The following is a 17,462-nucleotide window of genomic DNA, read 5'->3' on the forward strand; positions in this document are numbered from 1 at the left end:
CGTCTTTTGAGAGAGCCGTAGGCAATGCACTTCGTCTTGGAGATCCAAATAAGCCCAACTAAGGATCATGTTGGTTTAAGGATAAAGGAAATCAAAATAGAAACTCACAAAAAGTGTTATCATTGCAAACAGATTTTGCCTAGAATTTTGCAACTATGGAAATGCATTCCAGTTTTCAAAGTCTTCCAAGATATAAAGAGATGACCCCACCAAAATAAAGATATAAAGAGATGGTTCAAGTTCAAATTAAGTGTAACAGTTCTCTCTTTCAGTTAAACAAAATAATAATTAAACGAAAATACCAAACAATGGAAAAGAAAATCATAAATACTGCAAAAGTATTACAGAGATCCACCAAAAATATCAAGAGAACAAAAAAACAGGGCCTTATTTTCTTTTCTCATATGCAATTCTTCTAATAAAACACCTAAAAGCTTTAGCTTTAACCATAAACTCAAAGAGCCCTTACAGTTCCTTGGTTGAAAAAGAAAATCAGACCCGCTTCCTCCGCAAATTTACAGTGCGACGGCCAATTCATGGGGATCCCTTCTCAAAGACGAGGCCATCCGCCAATCTATTTCCAAAAAATGAAGGTCATCAATAATCACGAAAAAGAAAAATAATAACAGAAAAGCATATAAACTCAATTCTGCTCTCCCGTTCATCAAAATTAAAAGAGTAAATGGTCGTCAGAACTACTAAAGATAGCCATGAAACGAACTCAGCAGATCTGCGGGCATGTATTATTGTGAAATAAGATCGATGCAGAGTAAACACAATCGATGCATGGACAAAGTCATGAGAGATGGTCAGCAGATAATTTGTTACGTGTTTGTTAGGGAAATTTGGAAGATCGATGTGAGGTGCAGGTGGACCGAAAGTTTAAGGGATTGACTGATGGAATCCAGATCAAGTAATTTACCTACCTTTAGGCCATGTCTGGCAGCCAGGAATAGTTTTCCATGATAAATCGTTCTCAAAGTGGTGAGAGAGGAGTAGGGCAGTGGGATAAGGAGAGAGATTTGAGAGAGTGCGATTGAGATGAGCCTGAAAAGTGGATAAAAATGAGGAAAATGACAATCCTACTTTTAGGTTTTTGTTGTTGTTGTTGTTTTAGCCACTTCTCATCACTTGGAGACACTAGTTTCCTGCATTTTGTTCCCTGACTTTTAGCCACTTCACGCTCATCTCCACTCGGAGACACCGATTTATCATGAAAGAAAATTCACGTTAGCCAAACGTGCCTTTATGAGAATATTTTGGTAGGAAACGCGTAAGGGATGAAATAAATAGGGAGACCATGAAACAAAATAAAAAAGGTAAATAAAAGAACATCGATAGGCTTTCAGATATTTGAAGTGATGGACATACCTCAATAACATGTTCAAAAGGATTTCTTCCCCAGCCAGCTATCATCATTGGAACCATCTCCACCAAAGTCACCAAAGCTACCATATCGATTTGAACCCGATCCACCAGAACCATTTGAACTGGAACTGCCGAAATCACTAGAACGTCCCGAACCAAAACCAAAGCCACCGGAGCGGCCTGAACCAGAGTCGCCAAAACCACCAGAACGGCCTGAACCGGAACTGCCAAAACCACCAGAACGGCTGAACCCAGAGCCACTAAAGCCACTGGAACGGCCAGAATCACCAAACCCGCCAGACCGACCAGAACTTGAACCACCAAACGAACCAAAACTGCCAGACCTAGATTCACCATATCCACCACTACGCCCTGATGAACCACCAAAGCGACCAGAACTACCATAGCCACCGCCGGAACCACCAAAACCTGAGTCTCTCATACGACCTCCTCCAAAGCGACTGCCTCCCATGTCAGCAAACATGTCTCGACTCCCACCCTCAACAGCAATTCTAGGGAGCTGAAGAAAGAGAAGAAAATAAATGAAGGAATCAGCCCGCCATAGTCCCCCAAAGCTGCAAAAACAACTATCTCAAGAAAATTCACTAACTTAATTCATTGGCAGAGCCACCAGCATATCATATAGAGTCAATGGGGCGAAAATCAAGTGCATCTTATTTGACCTTCAAGATTGTTTCTTAAGTACTGCTTTACCAGCCTTACAATGAAAATAAGAGAAGTGTGTGGGCTTCTCTTATTTTTCATTGTCAGGCTAGTAAAGCACTATTTATTTGGATTTATGATTAAATCTACTAACTTTTAAAACACGGGAATAAGAAAAAAGAAATAACAATCAGTATTTTATTCTACATATTGCACTTGCAACAATCACTTCCTATACCAGGAGGGGTAAAGAAAAATAGACCCAATTTTCAAAATTATCAGCTCACATCGTCAAGTACATTTAAACTACTGATGGGATATGGGGATTTGATTAATTCTAGAGGCATACCGTAAATATAGTAATGTATTTTTGAAAAAAAAACTATTACCATAGCAAAATGAGAATAGGGTAAGGATGAATCGTGATATAAAGTAACAACTTGAAGGCCGTATAAAACAAATAAGTTGATTACAAAAAGAAAAATTAATCTGAGCAGCTTTCAGTGCAGTAACCAATGCCAACTTCCAAATATGCATGAAAGAAGATTCAGAGAACGGTACATTCGTTGACCTACAAGTCAAAATGGTTAGAGAGAATTGGTATTCAATGTACCACTAAATTAGGGTGGTAAGTCTGGTATAAATATACCTCTTTAAACTTGCATCCGACGTCCTGCTCAATGACCCTGACTGCCCTTGTCTGCTGTTCTGTGCAAATGAGAATTGCACTTCCTTTTTTGCCAGCACGTCCCGTTCGCCCAGATCTATGAACGAAGATCTCAGATGTGCTTGGAAGCTCATAATGTATCACCTGAGAAAACGGATGAGATGCAAATCAGAACAAAACAATTGGAAGTACAGTTGCCACTGTGCGATGTTAAAACAACTTCCAAGTCATTGTGAACAATTACACGACTCTTACAAAGTTAATATTAAGCAGCCACTTAATATTAGTTAAGCAACGGATAATCTGCTACTGGGGATAAAGAAGCATCCAGGTTAAAACTTTCTGTAATATCATCCTAAACATGTGAAAACATTTAATAAATACAAGCATAAACAGAGAAGCATTCAAAAAAAAAAAAAAAAGTATAAACATAGAAGAATAACACATCAAACGATCAACTAGCTATTGACGATAGCGAAGGCTAACAATATGAAATCATAAATTTCACAATTCTAAGTGTTTTGTGGGTAAAATTCATGGATTTTCTGACTACTAAACTCGTACAAAAATTGCAAGTATGCCAAAAGAAGTAAAAGATGGAAGTAAGGAGAAGGGGCAATACAAGATATGAAACTCAAAAGTTGAAGTAAAGAATACAAAATAAAAAAAACAACAATAGAAGATGAAAAGAAACAATGATGCCAAAGTTGCATCTTTCTCATACTTGATATCATCAAAAGTGACTTTAAAGAAATGTTTCAGCTTTTTTTAATCAAGAAGAATTATATTAAAGGAAGAAAGCCCCCATGACCCCAAAAATCAAGGAGGCAAGTAATCAAACCAAGGTTGCCAGAGCGGGAATAGAAGGCTCCCGGGATCGTCAGAAGCGGAAATCGTAAAGTCGTCGGAGAGTCGCCGGGGAATTGTCGGGGAATCGCTGGGAAGTTGGGCACCGCCAGGGAATCTCTGGGGAATTGCCAGGAAATCGCGTTTCACATAACATTAAACCGCGGTTCCCAAAAGTAAGAATCGGGTTTCCGAGAAATCATAAACCGCGATTCCCAAAATTGGGAATCGAATTTCCAGCGAATCCGAATTGGGATTCTCAGTTTTTGGGGATTCGAGAAGATTCCTGTTTCGGATTCGAGAACCCGGGCATCGAGGTTCCCCACTCCTAGAGAAGAATCCTGCTTCTTTGAATCAAACAGATGGAAAGTCTATTTCTCAACCCCAAATAAGACCAAAATGATCCGCCTCACTATTGGCCAGTCGATAGGATAATGTTCTTGAAAAGGCCTTTTTTTAATGGGATTTTGACAAGGCCTTGATAGCAAAAAAGTGCTTCCTGTCTCTTAAGCCCAATCAATTGGTAAAGGCATGAACAAAACAAGGTTTGATAGGTTATTAGTCCATGTGAACTTGGGTTGCCCTAACAATAGCTCAATAGACTCAATATGGAAAATGAAACCAGCATATCTACTCCTACTCAAACTACTCGCGAAACTCTAGATATGCCATCTTGGTATTCTGATTTTTTTAACCCTCCCCACTCCGTACTCTAGCATTCTCTGAGCCATACACTCTCCTTCCCATAGGAGATCACCGGCATTAGACATGCCATCACAAACCAACCCCCCCCCCGCAAAATAAAATAAAATAAGCGGATAGCACTTCTAATACAACTATAAAACAAATATAAAAGACTTACTAAACTTACTAAACAAATAACTTTAAAAAAAAAAAACACTAATTGTCCTAACATTTAAACCTTCTAACTGTTGAATTTAAATAGAAATAGATCAACTTTAGTCCCAAACTCCGACTCTATGAACAGCGACGTGAATAGTGTAGTAAACAGTGACGTGAACAACGTAGTGGAAGTGCAGTGTGCCCTCTTTTATTCTAATCCTCTTAGGGCATATTTAACTGAAGGATAATTTTTGAGGTCAGAAGACTCAGAACCATAGTTACCGGATTCGCCATCCGCCCTCCGACCCACGATCCGGGGTCGCACGATCCCAAACGTGGTTCGCTAGCAACCCGGATCGCCAAAAATGACGACCCGAGGCGACTCGTGGGAGATGCATATAGACTAAGGGAGAGATGGAGAGAGAGCTACAAATTTTATATATTTTGGGTTGGATTGGAACTAGAGCTTTCTTTTTGAAAAAAAAAGTAGGAATACATGAGGTTTTTTTATTTTGTTTATTAAATGGATTTAGTATGGACTATGGAAGGATATTCATGTATTCCAACGGGAACTTTCTTTTTGAAAAAATATGTATGACATAAATGAGGCTTTTATATTTTGTGTATTAAATGTATGTAGTGTGTACTATGGAATGATATTCTAATAAAAATGGTACCCTCATCGTACCGCGTACCGGGCTACCATCGTACCCCGTACCCGTTCCCGTACCACGTACCGGAACGAACCGCGTTCCATGTAACATTGCTCAGAACCTATTCAGAATTTGCATCAATTCATCGTTTGTTGAATGACAATCCAAGACAGGAACGATCTTAGCTTTTATGTATTTAACCTAGATATGAGAGTGAATAAAATTCTGGATGAAAGGGGGGATTTCACTTACATGGGGCTAAGATTGTCTGAGATAAAATTAAAAAAACAATGTCTGCAAATAAAAGGTTTAGGTGCAATGGAGGGGACTTCAATGTGATCATGGAAGAAAGGGGTTAGGCAGTAGCAGGAGCTCCTCTGATATGGAAGCTTTCTGAAATTTCATCAACATGCATGAATTAATTGATCTCCCTCTTAGTGGAGCGAAATTCGCATGGGCCAGAAACCGAAGTACGAGTAGAATTGACACCTTGATTTGCCCAGGTTGGATAAGCAGAAGTCCAGTTGTTTATCAGTTTGCACTTCCGAAGATGGGGGGGTTGGGGTTTCGTTTCAAAATAGCTTGGTTACAAACCCCGGAGATGCAGGAAAGGCTAGAGAAATGGTGGACTGAAGCTTCGGCTTCAAGAGCAGCAGATATAGTTATCCTGTATCCATAAGAAGCTCCGGTATGTAAAACAGAAGCTGAAGAAATGGAATAAGTAAAACATCCGAGAGGCATCTTCCAAGAAATGCGGTCTCCTGGATCAATTGCAGGATTTTAGCGTTTGGAAGAGGGTACGTTGAACCATGACATGATAGGAAAGACTGTAATCGATTAAGGAATAATATCAGAGATTGTTAACTCGAGAGGAGATTCATTGATCTCCTCCGAGGCAAAGTTCTAGAACTAAATGGCTCCAGAAGGGTGATAAGAACACAATATTTCCATGGGATTGCTAGTGCCAGGAAAAGAGGAAATCAAATCAGTGCTATTCATGATGGTGGTTAGAGACTTGAGAAAAAGGAAGAAATCATAAGAGAATTTTTAAAGTTCTATCAAATCCTTTATGAGTCTGAAAGAGGAGACCACCCATGGCCGGAAGGGATTTCTTTTAGCTCCATTGAAGAGTCTCTGACAGATTAATTGCTATGCTAGAAAAAAACATTTGAGAAAGAAGAAATCAAGGCGGGCTTGTTTTATTTAAGCAGAGACCACACACCGGATCTAGAAGGGTTTTGTTTAGCTTTCTTCCAAGAATGCTAGGGTGTTGTAAAAGAGAATATTTGTTCATTTTTTGAGGAATTTTTCTAAGGTTTGGAGTTGGATAAGAGTACAAGAGCGACTTGCATAGCTCTTATCCCCAAGATTAAAGGAGCTGATAAAATAACGGACTTTAGGCCGATAAGCCTGGTCGGATATCTTTACAGAGTATTGGCAACAGTCTTGGCAGATAGATTGAAGAGAGTGACCTCCCCAAAGGATCTCCACCATACCCAATCCCGATTATGAATCGCCAAACCAATTCCAAAGAAAAAAGAAAGGCCAATTTACAAAAAGAAATGCAATAGCTAAATGATGATGAGCAATATCGGTCAACCATAAACTTTGCGTTTGTGGATAGAATCCCCGAAGGGTTAGAATGGCAGTTCCTGCAGCTGCTTTATTTTTGGAACCAACTATTAAGAAATGTTTTCCCCTACTTGCTGCATCAAAAACTAAATCACAGCCTTCCTTTACTGAATGGTATCACCCAAAATTTTGCAATCCAATAAGGAAGGGTTTGCAGGTGAATATTGCCCAAGATGAAAAAATGCATGTTGGGTCTTTGAAACAGTTCAAATCAATCAGCTTTTGTTCTTGGTCGTTAAATCCATGACAATGCTCTTTGGAGCAAATGAGGTGGTATATCTCTATGCCAAAACTCGAAGGAAAATGGTGGTGTGCAAGTTGGTTATGAAAAAGGCATATGATATAGTGGGCTGGGATTGCTTGGACTACTTGCTTCATTGAATGAGATTTGGGTCAAGAAGGTGATTTTGGATTTTGAGATGTATTTCTTTAGCTTGGTTCTCCATTTTGATTAATGACTCCCTAAAATGATACTTCAAGTCTTCTCGGGCGCTTGACCCAAGGAGTCCCCCTTTCTCCCATTTTATCCATGGTGGTGGCAGAAGCCCTAAGCAGAATGCTAGAGAAAGGAAGAAGTACAGGGTTAATTGAAGGCTTTAAGGTTGGGAACTTGGCTTGGAGAAGTCTCTCACCTGCAATTCACCGATGACACATTAATTTTTAGCAAGATAGATGATGACCAAATTCTAAAACTCAAGTATGTTCTGTGGTGCTATGTAGGGGTGACAGGTCAAAGATCCAACTTTAGCAAATCCAAGATATTTGGAATTCACCAAGAGGAAGAAGAAAAAATTAGCATGGCTAGCCTACTGGGATGCTCTGAAGAATTCCCAAGTACTTACCTGAGGCTTCCTCTTGGAATTAGTCGCCCTAAGGAGAGAGCGTGGGATCCAATAGTGGAAAGGATAGACAGAAGACTCTACCTAGAAGAGGAATCTTGTTTCTCTTGGAAGGCGAATCACCATCATAAAAGCAATTATGGCTAACATTCCAATCCATGACCTCTCCTTCTTCAAATGCCTAATGAGCACAATTGAAAGGATTGAGTAAGATTCAAAGAAATTTCTTATGCGTAGGGGATGATGACAAGAATAAGATGCACTTGGTCAATTGGAAGGAAGTTTGCAAAACCTATCAAAGCAGGGGGGATCGGGATTCGTAAGTCGAGAGAAGTCAATAAAGTGTTGTTTGGAAAGTGGCTATGGAGATTTGAAGAAGACAGGTCTAGTCTCTTGACAAAGGTAAATGAAATGAAGTATGGATCCACCCCAAGTAATTGGATTTCTTATAACAAGTATGGTCCCAATGCCTTACCTATTTGGAGGGATATCTTTTTTTTTATTTTGGAGGGATACTTAAGGCAGAATTTTAAGTTTCAAAAAGGAATGAGACTTAGACAACATTAAGTTTTGGCAGGATAAATGGTGTTCTCAAGATCCGCTTATGAATCTCTTCCCCGATCTCTTTAGAGCGGCCTCGAATGTTGGATCCTTTGTGAAGGAATGCTTTGAGAAAGAGATAAAATATCATGGAAACTCGACTTCAGACTGAATTTCTTTGATTGGGAAGTGGATAGGGTGGCTACTTTAATCCATTTATTGGAATCTCACTATATTGGTAAACATGGAAAAGAAAAAAGGGTTTGGATCTAGAATTCCTCTGATCCGTTTACAGCCAAATTATTCTACTTCCATCTGGCTCCTTCCCCTCCCTCGTTGCTTTCCAAGGTATGGAGCATTCTAGCATTCAGTTGGACAGTGTTTCAGAGCAGATTATCAGCCATAGATCGCCTTTGTCGCTGTCACATGCTGATTGACGATCATTGTGCCTTTTGTGTGGAGCGGGCGAGACAGTGAACCACATGCATATCCATTGCAGGTGAGCTCGACAGATTTGGAGTAAAATTATGGGCATGTTCAGAATTTCTTGGGTATTTCCGGATCACATATCAGATCTCTCATTGTTGGACTTTTGTTCCATGGCCCTATAAGGGGAAGACCTTATGGAATCTGACTTTGTTGGCATCCATTTGGGTTGGAAAGAGAGAGATGCTTACACTTTAAGAATGCAGTTAAAAGTGCCTCATTTTCCTTCTCTAGGATCATCTCTTTAGTCATTTCTTAGGCAAAAGTCCTCCCTGAGTTTTCCTTGAACTCGGCATCAGATATAAGGTGTTGGGAGGAGATTTGCAATAGCAAGGAATGTGAGGAGATTCTAGGCCCTATGTGGTCTTCTCCTAAACCTGGATGGCTAAAGTTAAATTTTGATGGCTCAAGCTTGGGGAACCCAAGGCCCACGGGAATAGGAGGTGTACTAAGAGAAGAGAAAAACATCACAAAATGGGCCTTCTCAGGTCAAATTTGTTTCAAGGACTAGAACAAAGCGGAAGTGAGCAATTCACCAAGGTATCAAAATGGTGTCAAATAGAGAGATGGAAAATCTTATAGTGGAGGGCGACTCTCTCGACGTTCCTAGAGGGTTGGAAGGCCGATCTCCTCACCGGTGGAGATTTTTAGAGCTCATTGATGAGATTATAGACTAGGTAGAGGGACATTTGGTTCAATTTAATCACATTAGGAGGTCGGCGAATGGGAGGCAGATCGTCTTGCACGTGAAGGTGTTGATGGTCGCTAGAGATATTTGACTTTCTTCCCCCTTGAGGAGTTTTTGTATTTGTTTGTCTCTTTGTAAGGTTGATCCATTGTGACCTGGTGGTCACGGGTTCAAGTCACGGAAACAGCCTCTTTGCAAAGCAAGGGTAAGGCTGTGCACATCTAGCCCTCCCCAGACCCCGCAATGGCGGAAGCCTCGTGCACTGGGCCTCCTTTTTTTGTCTCTTTGTACGCTCTAACTTGTCTCCGTGACTGCCTTGGTTGTGGATGCTCTTTATAATAAATCTCGTGCACTGGGCCGCCTTTTTTTGTCTCTTTGTATGCTCTAACTTGTCTCCATGACTGCCTTGGTTGTGGATGCTCTTTATAATAAATCTCACCATTTCAAAAAAAAAAAAACTTAAGGTAAAAATAATTTGGGATGTGCTACCCAACACAACAGGCAATTACGGGCAAAGTCTTATTCAAGGTTCTCTATCATGAAATCAGACAGGCCTTTAAGTGACTTAAGTGAAACGTAAAGAAAACGTCTATTATAGCACTTTGACTTAAAACTGTATAGAATTCTCATTTAAAACCTTATAACTAAAATAAAAAAGTCATTTTGGTACTAAAGATGATCCTCATCTGCCTCACACCTTGTCTCACGAAAAGTCTTGGTTTTCGTTGCATAGATTTTAACAATCTTTGGATGATCCATCATTTGAACATGTTGATATACCTCATCTTCAAAGCATAAGGTTGTACTACTAGTCTACTACAACATATACCCCCCAAAATTTTATTTTTTTAACTGTCCATATGAAGGCCACCTATCCCATGTCCTTTTATTTTTTAGCAGAAGGAAAGATGACTCGTTGGCTAAACTCAATGAGAGCACGCAGTAACGAATTTTAATGATAAGGACAGGAGGCGCTTATTAGCATGTGAAAGTGTGTGCATCATTGAGAACTCCTTAACCACAGCCAAGCATCGCACAGGACATGGCTCCCATTAGAAGACTTACAGCTTGATGGGAAAGCTGGAATGGCCTAACATTATGCTATGGGGAGAGAAATTATTACCTTTCATGCTTCAATTTTGGAGCCGCACCAATGTTAAAAAAAATTCAGAATTAAAAAAAGAAAAGAAAAATAGCATACAAGTCACATTATGTCAGGAGATGATTTTTTCACCCCCCCCCCCCCGGCAGCATGCATTCACCCCCCTTTTAACGTGAACAGTGGACAACTTTAACATTTTAATCACGTTAAAAGAGGGGCAAAAAATCATCGCCCTATCTTTAAATAGTTTCCGAACAAGCACATTTACAACTTTCAATTCAAGAACAGAATAATAGCAAATAGCAAAAGCAGGTCAGATACAGAGTAATAATTGCTCTATAATAGTAACTAAACAAAGGAGTAAATATAATAAAAAATCATCATCCTTCATCTAAAGTCTGCTATAAAAAATAAATTAAACAAATAAACCTTACCAAATCAACATTTGGTACATCGAGCCCACGAGCAGCAACATCAGTAGCAACTAATATATTGAAACGACCATCTCTAAAGCCAGCAAGCGTCCTTTCCCTCTGGTTCTGTGCAATGTCCCCATGCAAAGCCTCGCACTTAAGACTGCGCCCCATAGAGTACGCCAGCCGATCCGCATCACGTTTTGTTTGAGTAAAAACAATGCATTTTCCTCCTTTAGCATGTTCCTAACAATCACCCATATGATGCCAAGTAAGAGAGGGAAACATCATAATGAAAGCAATCACTGTTATTACTTGATGTAACACTTGTGGAAGAAAATTTATGGCAATCGCTAGGGAAGTTGGATACGTACTGTAATTAGAGGTTCAAGAATTGATGGTTTCCCAGACATGTCTGATACAATAGAGAACAGACTAATTCCATCTGCAAGCTTCTGGTCAGAATCACCAACCTAAATTGCAATGTAAACCTGAGTTAGTTCAGGTTGAACACTATACAAAAAAAGTCAAAATTAAGAAAGAATAAGGCATTCCAATTCAAATCAGGAAGGCAAATTTGTAATACTTTAAAGTGTAAAAGATCAGAATAAGTAACAAAGAACGTAAACAGCATTCACAAAGCAGAAGCAATTTTATAGAGCCTAAACTTTCAGCAAAATTTATACAGCAACGCATGAAGACTTCTTTCTTTTTTTTGAATGGCTGCAGTGCATGAAGAATGCAGAAGCAAAATTACTGAAACCCAGAACTGTACACTAGGTACCCATTCCAGTTCTTAGTGCATTCCAGATATGGATCACCGATAAGTCACCACAGTCCTATTTATTTGTATTGTTCAACAAGAGCTTGACAAAATTCAGAAGCTGGCCAGGGGTTCATCGTGCAATATTATAACAGTCTGTACCTCAGTCACAGATTTAGGAAAAAAATGAACAGCCCAAATCCGGATCCGATCCAAATACATAGAAATTTTCGGATCCCGGTAGATCCAGTCCATTAATGATGTGAGTAACCATTCCAGAGAATATAAAACTTCAGTTTCCGACTGATGGGATATTTTAATAATTTACAGACATCAGGTCAATGTGCATATGACTATGATGCCACCCTGAAGAAGCGAACAGTTCATCTTTCTATGATATGATGACATCAGGATTCCCAGAACCATGTCCGTAGTTCCGTACTGAAATGGAACCAACTGAACCGATATATATTAGATATTCTTCAATTGGCTATGGAAGTTTACACAAGGACAGAAACAATGAGGATTCATCTTTCAGCATAGAAGATAATGGAGGTATATAAAATGAATTTGCACACACACCAGATCAATAGTCAGGGGATCTTTAAGGTATTTTTGCGTTAGCTTCCTTATCCAAGTGGGCATTGTAGCCGAGAACATCATGCCCTGACGCTTCTGAGGTAATTTTTCTAAAATTATTTCCACATCTTCATCGAATCCAACAGCAAGCATCTGATCAGCCTCATCGAGAACAACAAACTGAACCTCTGATAAATTGAGGGCACCTCTCTTGAGCAGGTCAATAATGCGACCAGGTGTGCCAACAACTATATCAACACCATAATCAAGTGTGCTCATCTGAGATGATATGGGAACTCCCCCATAAACACAGATTGTATCTAAGTTGGGGGCAGATTCTTTGAATTCTCTCTCAACTTGGCGAGCAAGCTCTCTAGTTGGTGCCAAAACCAAAGCCAACGGATTTCGTCCACGCCTGCAGAGATTTCAGCAGAAAGATATGTTCCTCGTCAATCATAAATAAAACCCATATTGCAGCTGATATCAATTTTCAATATTAAGCAACAGGTCTAATCAAAATGCTGGGAGCAACAAGGGAACATGATCAGTTTGATGGAAGGGAACAAACTTCGTTCACAAGGGAAGAAGGGAAGGGGACAAACCCATGCTTAGCGTTGAACTGAATAATTTTATCTAAGATTGGAATTCCAAACGCTAGAGTTTTCCCCGTTCCTGTTCGGGCCCGGCCAATCATGTCACGCCCCTTCATTGCTGGTTCCAGAACAGCTCTCTGCACAGAAGAACAGAAACAAGAAGTATTCAGGATACCTCATAACTAGGTGTTTTGTTTTTCTACCAGTGGACCATGGTGATCGTATTTGAGAAAATAGCGTTTTAAATCACAATATGGCATCAAATTCATAAACAAGACCAATATGGAAAAACAAACTTTCAACAGGAGAGTTTTTATGAACATTAAATGGTTTTGAGACAATAAGGTTTGTGATATCTACAACATAATTAAGTTGTGAAACACAAAAACGTAAGCGTGGGAACCACTAAATAGACAGAAAACATTTTTTTTATGGTAGCAGTCATACAACTCTCAGCCCCCGAATATGGAACGGTTCGTATGGTTTTAAATTTCGGCCGAAACGTCGATATTTCGGTTTCGGTACAAACCAAAACGAAATTCACATGAAGTTGTTTCTTTACAAGACTTTGCCGAAATTTTACCAAAATTTCACCGAAATTTTACCGAAATTTCACCGAAATTTTACCGAAATTTCACCGAAATTTCACCGAAATTTCACCGAAATTTCGCCAGAATGTCACCGAAATTTCATTTTTAGACTATTTCACAAAATTTCCACCGAAGTTTTTAAAATGTACACCGAAATGTTATAATTTCCACCAAAATAGTCAAAATTTCAACCGAAATTGACAACGAAATTTTAGACATTTCGGCCGAAATTTTTAAAAAAAAGAAGCATAATCATATTTTCACATGATTTAGGCCGAAATTTCGGCCCGTAACAGAAACATTTCGGTTTCGGTAGTGGCCGAAACCAACACCAAAACTGAAATTTAAAACCTCGACGGTTTGTCCATTTCAGTCATAGGAAAAACAGTAATAGCATTGCTGTGATGCAACAAGGTCATTGGATTCAAATCACTCATGCTAGAGACAGCACAAGTTGTGGTGTTTGTAACAAAAGCTGACACACAAAAAGCAGTAAAACGATATGTGTGACTTTCTAGAAACCCATGATATTTTGATTTTCTAATGTATAAATAAATCCCTGTTTTCTAACTAACAATTCACCTTGCTAGAAGGTTACTGTGACCACCAACCTACAAGCTAAACATATGAGAAACTCATCAAACCCTAATTTCCTCTTTCCGCCAAGAACCCTTGTTCGGGATAACTTGACACTAAACAATAAAACTGCAATAAAACTGTCAGTTTACTAACTCAAAGCAACACCAAATGAGAGGAGGTAGAAGACACATATTATCAATAATAAAGTGAAATAGACAACAAGCAAAATCATTCTGCCCTAATTTCTCAGTCAAAATGTTTCTGAACTGCATAAAAAAGCTCTCAGACTGACATCTAAGAAACCAAAAAAACGCAGTCACTTCAATCAATCAAACCTAGAAATCAAAACCAGTTAAAAAAAGAAGAAGTTAGGCCCTGTTTGGATTGCAAGAAATTTTGGAAAAGTTTGGAAAGGGAAAATATTTCTAAAATCACCTACTTTTTACACATTAAAAAGAATAACATGATCCAACCCTATGCAATTTTTACTTAGAGGGACCTTCAATTTATGATAATATCCAAATTAACCATAATTATATCATTTTTCCAAGAAAATTTTCCATCAGAAACATTTTTCTTGCAATCCAAACAGGGCCTTAATGAGAAAATAAATGAATACCTGAATGGGGAAAAGCTTGGTGATTCCTTTCTTAGCCAAAGCAGATACAATTTCTTCAGAAATCCCAAGTTTTGATATCTCCAGCCCCTCCTCTCCGTCAACACCGACCTTCTTCCCCGGCATTTTCTCATCCTCTGAGAAATCGTCGATCGCATACTCAGCCTGAGCATCAGATGAAGCCCTAAACCCTAACGGACCGGCTGAGAAATGAATATCCCTGCATCCTAAACGAAACCCTAGCTTTTCACACCGATTAAAACCAGACAAACATTTCATTTCTCCACCAGAAACGCCATTTTTAGAAAGAATGGTTTCAAATGTTGTTAGAGATGGAGAAATATGAAAAGTTTGGGAAGAAATCAAGGCAGTGAGAGTCTGTTTTGACGCCATGGACGCCGATTTCCTGAATAAGAAATTCATCTTTCTTTGATTTGATCTGCAACCTTCTGGTGTGAGTAGAAACCCTAGAAGAATCAGGGTTTAAAGCCTAGAAAAACTAGGGTTTTTTTTCAGAAGGTCGAAGAAAAGGAGCGAGAGGAGGAGCAGAGAGGGGAAAGAAACCTCGCAAGGGTTTTGGAGAAAAGAAAGAAGATACTTATTTAGGGTTTTAGGGTTTTTTACCATGGAGAGATTCCGGTGACTCGCTGGATCACTTAAAAAGGTGCTCACGAGTGTAGAGTTTTATGGTCACTGAGGTCACGATGGGTCCACCATATACTATCATAATCCATGTTCAAAATGGGATGGTCCACCATATACCATTGCTGTCCATGATCAAGATGGGCCCACCATGGATGAATTGTGATTTTATTGGATTGTGTCCGATATGTGGGGCCCAATGTTTGCTTGGTTCTTACTAGATTGGGGACCTTGGGGCGAGCCACATTTTGGAATGGTCTTGAGGGGCACGAAGAGAAGATACTTGTACAGAGGAAAATGATACGGTGATCGAGAATAAGTCCAACAAAGTAACCACCAGTTAGAATCCGCCGCGTGTACTAAAACACATCCTTTTTTGGCGGGTTTCCTAAACCGTGTGTCTTGCGTGAGGGGCAAACCATCCCAAGACAAAAACACGCTTGTGTCAGGGCTGTCCAGAACAGCCATTTCAATGCTGCCATGTATACCCAATTGAGTATTTTGGTCATTTTATTAAATAGAACATAGGCACATTTCAGTCGTTAAAATGCTCTCCGAACATGAGAGTGATGTTCACAAGAATCACAACTAGTTACCTTTGCCTTGGTTTCTTTCTTTTTTTCTTAAAATAACAAAACTACCCCTTTTATGTCCCGTGGAACTAAGGGTGTCAATTTTGGCTCGGGCTCGGAAGCTCGCTCGAGCTCAATTGGAAAAAAGCTCGGCTCGAATCCTTAACGAGACGAGCCGAGCCGAGCCGAGCCGGCTGGCCAGGCTCGTTAAGCTTAACGAGTCGAGCCCGAGTTAAGCCAGGCTCGGCTCATTAAGAATTTAATATTTAAATATATATATTATATATTAATATATACACTAAAAGGGTTGTCCAGGGAGTGAAAGGGGTAGGCAAAATATGTCACTTCTTTTTTGGAATCCCATTTGTTACTTGGACCACCCCCATAGTGTAAAAAGAGTAGTAAAAAAACACTAGATAGGGCTGTCCAGGGAAGATGAGGGGTGTGAAATTAATATAATTCGAGCTCGATAAGGCTCGCGAGCCGCTCACGAGCCTGACCGAGCCGAGCCGAGCCTGGCTCGGCTCGACTCGACTCTTACACCCCTACGTGGAACTCTTCATTTGATGGGTCCCACCATAGATAGGCCATAATCTTACCATTTATAATAGGGAACTGACACATCCGCCCCTTTTTCTTTACTTGGGACAATCACCTATGGTGTATCATGACTGCATGGGTGCTGATTTTCTTCATGTTGTATCTTTCCTTCTATTTAATATATCTGCCCTAAACCCACGTACATATTGACAACATGGATCCAATGTGGGTGCCCTTGTGGCTGGTTTTTGCAAGGGCACCCTTCATTTAGCATACCTCTACCGTGAATATTAACACTATAAGGCCATGTTTGGAAACCATGAATTTCTTTTCATGATAAGTTTGTTTCACAGGTGGTGAGAGAGGGATAGGAGAGACTTGAGATGGCACGATGAGTAGAGGGTGAGAAGTGGCTAAAAAAAATAAAAAACAACGAAAAAATTGATCATATTTTGGATCGACTTTTTTTGTTTCTCATTTTTCAGCCATTTCTTACACTCTCCTTACTCAGTCCGTCCACCCTTCCCGATAAGCTAATATTCCAAGAAAAAAAATTATCGTTTGCCAAGCATGCCCTAAAATACCAGAAAATATATGTATAAAAAGAGATCGTTTCGGCTTGGATTTTGTTGAGATTTTCCTAGTATGTCAGATCATTATCACTAGATAAGTACGAGATAACCATAAGAATCCCTAGTAGTCATCCCGGGTTTCAATGCTATACATTGGCAACCAAACAAAGGGGTTTTGATGACTTGACACTCATAAAACCAAGCAAACCCCCCCTAGCTAGCATTGGCTTTTGTGCAACCAAATAGACCCTCATGGAGAATAGCTAAACCGTTTGGTTTTTGCAGTCCTTTAGGACCTGTTTGGATCATGGGAATTTTTTTTCGAAAAGTTTAGAAAGAAAAACTTTTTTCAGAATTGCATGTTCCCCTTTGTTTGATCACACATGAAAAGCAAGCAACTGGAACCACTGCACTTATTTAATTTAAGGTGATATATATCCATAAAATTTATCATTCCCCTTCAAATCGTGGAAATAAAAAAATCATGGGCAAAGGCTTTAGTCCTTCCTGCAATCCAAACAAGGCCATATCTTATGCAAGGGATGTCCGTTTGGTATGAGACCAAGACCATGCGAGTCGCCTTGGTGAGTTCTTCAAATCAACTGTCTTAATTTCACATACATCCCCCTTATGTCCCCATGGGACCCAAAAATTGTTTTTTACCTTCTACCGTAAA

At 39.6% G+C, this 17,462-nt stretch overlaps 1 protein-coding gene across 1 annotated transcript; it reads right to left on the bottom strand.

The window, feature by feature from the left end:
* Positions 1 to 215: 215 nt before the first annotated feature.
* Positions 216 to 15,051, bottom strand: LOC143892797 (DEAD-box ATP-dependent RNA helicase 53, mitochondrial-like). The gene is made up of 8 exons (XM_077397661.1): positions 14,464 to 15,051; positions 12,685 to 12,812; positions 12,086 to 12,497; positions 11,115 to 11,213; positions 10,762 to 10,986; positions 2,681 to 2,842; positions 1,372 to 1,888; positions 216 to 574 (listed from the first exon to the last, which is right to left on the bottom strand). The coding sequence occupies exons 1-7, from the start codon at positions 14,881 to 14,883 to the stop codon at positions 1,385 to 1,387; spliced, it is 1,950 nt and encodes a 649-aa protein (XP_077253776.1). The 5' UTR covers positions 14,884 to 15,051; the 3' UTR covers positions 216 to 574; positions 1,372 to 1,384.
* Between the last annotated feature and the right edge of the window lie 2,411 nt (positions 15,052 to 17,462).

The sequence above is a fragment of the Tasmannia lanceolata genome, unplaced genomic scaffold, assembly GCF_043159265.1.
Source record: "Tasmannia lanceolata isolate RefF3 unplaced genomic scaffold, GAP_Taslan_0.1 ptg000015l, whole genome shotgun sequence".
Lineage (NCBI taxonomy): Eukaryota > Viridiplantae > Streptophyta > Magnoliopsida > Canellales > Winteraceae > Tasmannia > Tasmannia lanceolata.

What these genes read in the sequence shown, in the direction of transcription:
- LOC143892797 (XM_077397661.1), bottom strand. Translation starts at nt 14,883, where the DNA reads ATGAATTTCTTATTCAGGAAATCGGCGTCCATGGCGTCAAAACAGACT. An exon ending in ATGTACCAAATGTTGATTTG is followed by an intron (nt 2,843 to 10,761) that starts GTAAGGTTTATT and finishes CCGTTTTCTCAG; the next exon opens with GTGATACATTATGAGCTTCC. An exon ending in TCGGATGCAAGTTTAAAGAG is followed by an intron (nt 1,889 to 2,680) that starts GTATATTTATAC and finishes CTCTTTCTTCAG; the next exon opens with CTCCCTAGAATTGCTGTTGA.